The 5,755-nt window shown below is 33.3% G+C and overlaps 1 protein-coding gene across 1 annotated transcript; it reads left to right on the top strand.

Annotated features, from left to right (window-relative positions):
* Nucleotides 1–507: 507 nt before the first annotated feature.
* On the top strand, nt 508–4,057 carry LOC131618442 (carotenoid 9,10(9',10')-cleavage dioxygenase 1-like). The gene is made up of 14 exons (XM_058889663.1): nt 508–838; nt 1,061–1,131; nt 1,306–1,320; nt 1,418–1,529; nt 1,632–1,731; nt 1,902–1,964; nt 2,251–2,361; nt 2,450–2,634; nt 2,713–2,851; nt 2,961–3,078; nt 3,174–3,275; nt 3,348–3,599; nt 3,689–3,800; nt 3,886–4,057. The coding sequence occupies exons 1-14, from the start codon at nt 554–556 to the stop codon at nt 3,913–3,915; spliced, it is 1,695 nt and encodes a 564-aa protein (XP_058745646.1). The 5' UTR covers nt 508–553; the 3' UTR covers nt 3,916–4,057.
* The last annotated feature ends 1,698 nt before the right edge of the window (nt 4,058–5,755 follow it).

The raw sequence follows: 5,755 nt of genomic DNA, 5'->3' as shown, positions 1-5,755 counted from the left end.
AAGTTTTAACTCCATTCGCCGTCTCATCGTCGTCAATGTCATTCTCATGTGTGATACTGCTCTTTAATTCCACTATATAGTTATAATTTTTAAGAAAGTACAATTGTTTTATTTCTAGTAGATAACTTATGGTCATTCATTACAATCCAATCATCCTCAGAAAACTAAGATGATTATTTTCTTTTCTGTCTTGCATGTGTCATATTTGAATATTTTAATTTTTGATATACCCCATTTTATAACTATTGAAATTTTATAGTAACAGTTTACGTTCAATTATTTTATTTTCTAAAATAATTGATTTTCTATAGAGCATGTGGTAAATGTGGTTCTAAATTAAAGTGTCACTTCAAAAATTATATGATGAACAGAAGTGTCTGCGGAATACAAAATGCCAGAAGTGTCTGCGGAAGAAGACAATTACAAATTTTCAACTATGTATTGGTGTTCTAATGAATGATATATGTTATTTATTAAACCGTGACGAGTCAAGCAATGACAAGAAAGCATAAAGAGGAGGACATTCAAAAGAGAGAACAGAAATCTACATCCTATGATAATCACTGCTACACACAAATACTATCACAAACCCATTTACGTAAATCTCCAACACAAATCCAAAATGGCTTCTTTGAAGAAGCAAAATGGAGTCATTTTGAAGGTGGAACCAAAGCCTAGCAATAGATTTGCTTCAGAAGCCGTTGATTTGTTGGAGAAGATTATTGTCAAGATATTTTATGATTATTCACTTCCTCATCACTGGCTTGCTGGTAATTTTGCACCTGTCAAAGATGAGACTCCTCCTGTTAAGGATCTTATTGTGCAAGGCTACCTTCCGGTTAGTTCAATTCGTTCTTTTAATAATAGATGGATTAATGAAGCTCAAATATTATCATATGTGTAGCAGTGTACGTGTCCTTGTCAGAGTGTTTGTGTCACGAGAGTGTCTGTGTCGTGTCCTGGTGTCAAGTGTTTGTGTCACCATGTTGTGGGAGACTAGCCTCTTTAGAGCAATATCATGCCTTGCTGCTCATCACTTGCCATTTGATGTGTACTGCAGGATTGCTTGAATGGAGAGTTTGTTAGGGTGGGGCCTAATCCAAAGTTTTCTCGCGTCGCGGGATATCACTGGTAACCTTTTCTTGTATTCTTTGAGCAGTATATTATATGATATTGTACCAATCTAAACTTAACATGTATTCATAATTTGGAGTTTTATGCTTATAACCTTTTCTCTAAACTTAACATGTATTCATAATTTGGAGTTTTATGCTTATACGGCGCTTTTTCTCTCTGTTTTTGCAGGTTTGACGGAGATGGGTGTGTGCTATTCTGTTTTCAGTAACTATTACAAGTTCATAATATTGGTATATATATATAGTCATTGAAAATTGATCTATGTGTCAATTACTTGCAGAATGATCCATGGTTTGCGTATCAAAGATGGAAAAGCTTCATATGTTTCCCGCTTCGTGAAAACTTCTCGTTTTAAACAAGAAGAATACTTTAAAAGCTCTAAGTTTCTCAAGGTATATAAAGAAAGTAAAAGTATAGAAGTGTGGCGAAAAATATACTAGCGATAGTTTTACACTTGCACAAGAAAAATGTTTTTTCTTGTTTGCTATTTTCAGGTTGGAGATCTCAAAGGTCTATTTGGACTGTTAATGGTTACCATACAAATTTTAAGAGCTAGATTGAAAATACTCGATGTTTCTTATGGACATGGAACTGGTAACTTGTTTTACGATTTGTTGGGGTCAAATTCAAGGTCCTGGGAACTCGCTGTTCATACATGTTTTGGCGAAACCTCTATTTTTAACTTGGAGATTGGAATACTTAACTCTAGTATATGGATTTGAAGATATGAATCTAACTTGTGCTCATACTCTCATGTTTACCAGCTAATACAGCTCTTGTATATCATCATCGGAAGCTTCTAGCACTCTCAGAAGTAGACAAACCTTGTGAGTACTTTTCCTTTCTGTTTAAACTAGATTGAACTGCAGTTTAATCACGGTTGGGAGCAACCAGTTTTCACTTTTTACTTATTTTATTTTATTGGTCACATGGTTCATATGTGCTTGAGCCAACTGAATCAATTGAAATGACCCGAAGGTCTCACTGGTTTGATCTCTGGTTCGGTTTTTAAAACATAGTTAATTCATAGTTGTATCACATGGCATAACTAGCGGTAATTGTACTTACTTATTCTACTACGGCACTGAAGTAGTCTCATTTTAAATTTTGCAGATGCTATTAAAGTTTTGGAAGACGGTGATTTGCAGACACTTGGCATGCTAGATTATGACAAGAGATTAGGCCATAGCTTCACTGCTCATCCAAAAGTTGATCCATTTACTGGTGAAAGCATCTTCAAATAAGTGATTAAGCTGAAAGATTTAATGGAAAAGTGATTCCAATTTCCAACAGATAACTTTCCTATATGCAGGGGAGATGTTTACATTTGGATATTCACATACAGCACCATATGTCACATATAGAGTGATATCAAAGGATGGTTTTATGCAAGATCCTGTTCCAATAACAATATCAGACCCCGTTTTGATGCATGACTTTGCCATCACAGAGAATTATTCAATATTTATGGACCTTCCTCTCTACTTTAGGCCAAAGGTAGTTCATATGATCTAGATAAACATTAGTTTGTTAGTTAAATAAATCTTGAATTGTTGATTGAAACGTATTTTTTAGGAAATGGTGAAGAATAAGACATTGATATTCTCATTTGATTCAACCGCAAAAGCTCGTTTTGGTGCCCTACCTCGGTATGATAAAGATGAGAAGCATATCAGATGGTTTGAACTGCCGAATTGCTTCATTTTCCACAATGGTATGGTTGTTGCTTTGTTTCTCCTTAATATAATATGTTGATTGATATTCTATAATGATCATTTGTAAAATCTAATTTCATCTTTTATTTGACTCATTTTTTCCCCTAGCCAATGCTTGGGAGGAGGAGGATGAAATAGTTTTGATCACGTGCCGCATGGAGAATCCAAATTTGGACATGGTCACCGGGCCTGTCAAGGAAAAGCTTTATAATATCTCAAACGAGCTGTAAATTAAATGACTTGTTCTTATCTTATATGCAATTTATGAAGAAAATATCAATACATCTTACTCTATATTTACAATCATTGAACTCTTTCCAGGTATGAAATGAGATTTAACATGAAAACCGGTGAAGCTTCTCAAAAGAAACTATCAGTATCCGCTGTAGATTTTCCTCGGGTGAACGAAAGCTACACTGGCAGGTTCAAATGTTGACAGTAATCAAGTATATGAATGTCTACCACAACCTGTATTTACTATTTTCATTTCATCAGGAAGCAACGATACGTGTATGGAACCACGTTAGACAGCATTGGTAAAGTAACTGGGATTATTAAATTTGATTTGCACGCCGAGCCAGATTTGGGAAAAACAAAGCTTGAAGTCGGAGGAAATGTTCAAGGTCTCTATGACTTGGGACCAGGAAGGTTTGGATCTGAGGCTGTTTATGTACCACGAATCCCTGGCACCGGTTCTGAAGAAGATGACGGTTACTTGATCTTTTTTGTACACGATGAAAATACCGGGTATCAATTTCCTCTACACTCATAGCAGTGACTATAATATGGTTTAGTTTTTGTTTTTCTTAATCTTCGGATTAACTTGAATACCGCAGGAAATCATTCGTGCACGTCATAGATGCAAAAACAATGTCAGCAGAAGCTGTTGCAGTTGTAGAATTGCCTCAACGAGTTCCATATGGTTTCCATGCTTTCTTTGTCACAGAGGTTTGTGTTACTTCACATTACTTATTTATACAAAAGATGCTTACATTTAATTGCATGTTGATTTTTGTTATGGTTTCATTCACAGGAACAACTGCAAGAACAGGCTAAATTCTAAACATGCAGACAACCTCATTGCACTGCACTGCCTCAGAATGAATCATGTTTATATTTGTATATCTTGTTATATGGATCTTATTTTGATCTTTCTATTTTATGATTAGTGAAATGTATGTTTCAATCTTTATTTATAATAAAATTCGTTGAGTCTTTTAAATGTAACATTTTTAAGTTTTTTTTTTAAATCACTCTACTATTTTTCTTTGAGTATTACTAAAATTGTTGAACCATTTGATCTTATTTGTTGTTTGGGGACCCACCCATATTTCTAGTATTAATAGTGTAAGATGATTTATTTTTCTTTATCAAGGGTTATTCTTAAGTAATTTGGATTTTTTTTATGAAGGATAAATCAAAAGTACCTTAATCATTTATTCAATTTTACAATATGCATGGTGCAAGCCCTATTTGCGAAAGATATTAAAAGAATAGTTTTGATAATGGTAATGACTATAACAATTATAACCTTTCTTACTTTCATAGTAAACAATACATTTTCTATGAATCCACATGTTCCGACACCCATGATAAAAAAGTGTCGCAAAAAGGAAAAAATCGCCAATTACTTAAAGTTGCTCAAACTATTCTCTTCCAAATATTTATTCAAAAATTATATTGAGATGAAACACTTTTAATGGCTGTTTATCTAAGTAATCATGTGTCATATCGTATTATAAGCAATGTTAGTCCTATTCAATTTGTTCTCTCATTTGTTTTCTTTAAAAAAAAATTTTAGTTTGTTTTTGTAATGCAAATTTAGGAGTGTTGCTTTTGTCTATTTTCAGAAGCAACACTGAATTAAGTTGAATTTTCTTGTAGATAGATGTATCTTTACGAATTATGCTCCTAACCAAAATAAGTATAAATGTTACCATCCTTCTAGTCGTAAGTACCTTGTTTTTAGGGGTGCGCATGGTTGATTATTTTCAAAAACCAAACCATAACCATTTTAAAACTATTTAAATGGTTTGGATTTATAACCATAACCATATTTTAATCAAAATTGGTTATAAAACCGGTTATAAATTTGGTTATGATTATATAACCGGTTTTTTAAAAAAACCCAGTTTTGAAAATTATTTTTTCCAAAAATATTTTTTTTCAAAAAAAAATTAATATTGTGAGAATTAAAATATTTGGATTTGGATAATAACCGGATTATAACCTAATCCAAAATAATTTAACCGGTTAATAACCATTTAATTATATCCGGATTATATGAATGGATAACCAAACCATTAATAACTAAACCGGTTAATAACCATTCAATTATATCCGGATATAGTGGTTTAGGTTTGGTTATGGATTTGGACATCAAAACCGGATATTTTGCACACCCCTACTTGTTTTTAAATATATCATATTTTGTTAAAATGTGTATGACTCTAATTGTGAGTTTGAGTTCTTGACCTTTGGGCGTAACCTCTAAAGTTTTGGCACCTACTTCAATGTTTGAACTTAAGTCGCTATCTATTTTGAGCCATATTTGTTGTTCAACTTCTTGTCTGAGTCTATTTATGTTCCAATTACTTTAATATCACCCATTTTGAGTCCAAATGGTAAACATGACTTGATTTTGTTACATTTTGTACTTGAATATTTGTAAAAGGCCCACATGAGACAATAAGCTCTATAAGGATAATCAGTACAATATGTCGCCCCAACAGGCTTCCTAGTCGCCCATTTATTGAAACGTGCATCCACTTTCTAGCTGTGTTACTTGTTGCCCATATCACTCGCCCACTTATAAAAATGTTAGGCGGGGTGATGTGTCCTTATTTATTAACGGTGTGAAGAGGCAGTCAAAGAGAGAAACCATGTTCTCCAAAATAATAGGG

Source organism: Vicia villosa, linkage group LG7 (assembly GCF_029867415.1).
Source record: "Vicia villosa cultivar HV-30 ecotype Madison, WI linkage group LG7, Vvil1.0, whole genome shotgun sequence".
NCBI classification, from domain to species: Eukaryota; Viridiplantae; Streptophyta; class Magnoliopsida; order Fabales; family Fabaceae; genus Vicia; species Vicia villosa.
Note: the sequence above shows the minus strand (reverse complement) of the source record. Positions and strands in the feature narration are given on the sequence as shown.

Coding starts and splice junctions, on each gene's coding strand:
- LOC131618442 (XM_058889663.1), top strand. CDS start 554: ATGATAATCACTGCTACACACAAATACTATCACAAACCCATTTACGTA. Junction 1,965..2,250: donor CTCAGAAGTAGACAAACCTT/GTGAGTACTTTT, acceptor TAAATTTTGCAG/ATGCTATTAAAGTTTTGGAA. Junction 2,635..2,712: donor CTCTCTACTTTAGGCCAAAG/GTAGTTCATATG, acceptor CGTATTTTTTAG/GAAATGGTGAAGAATAAGAC.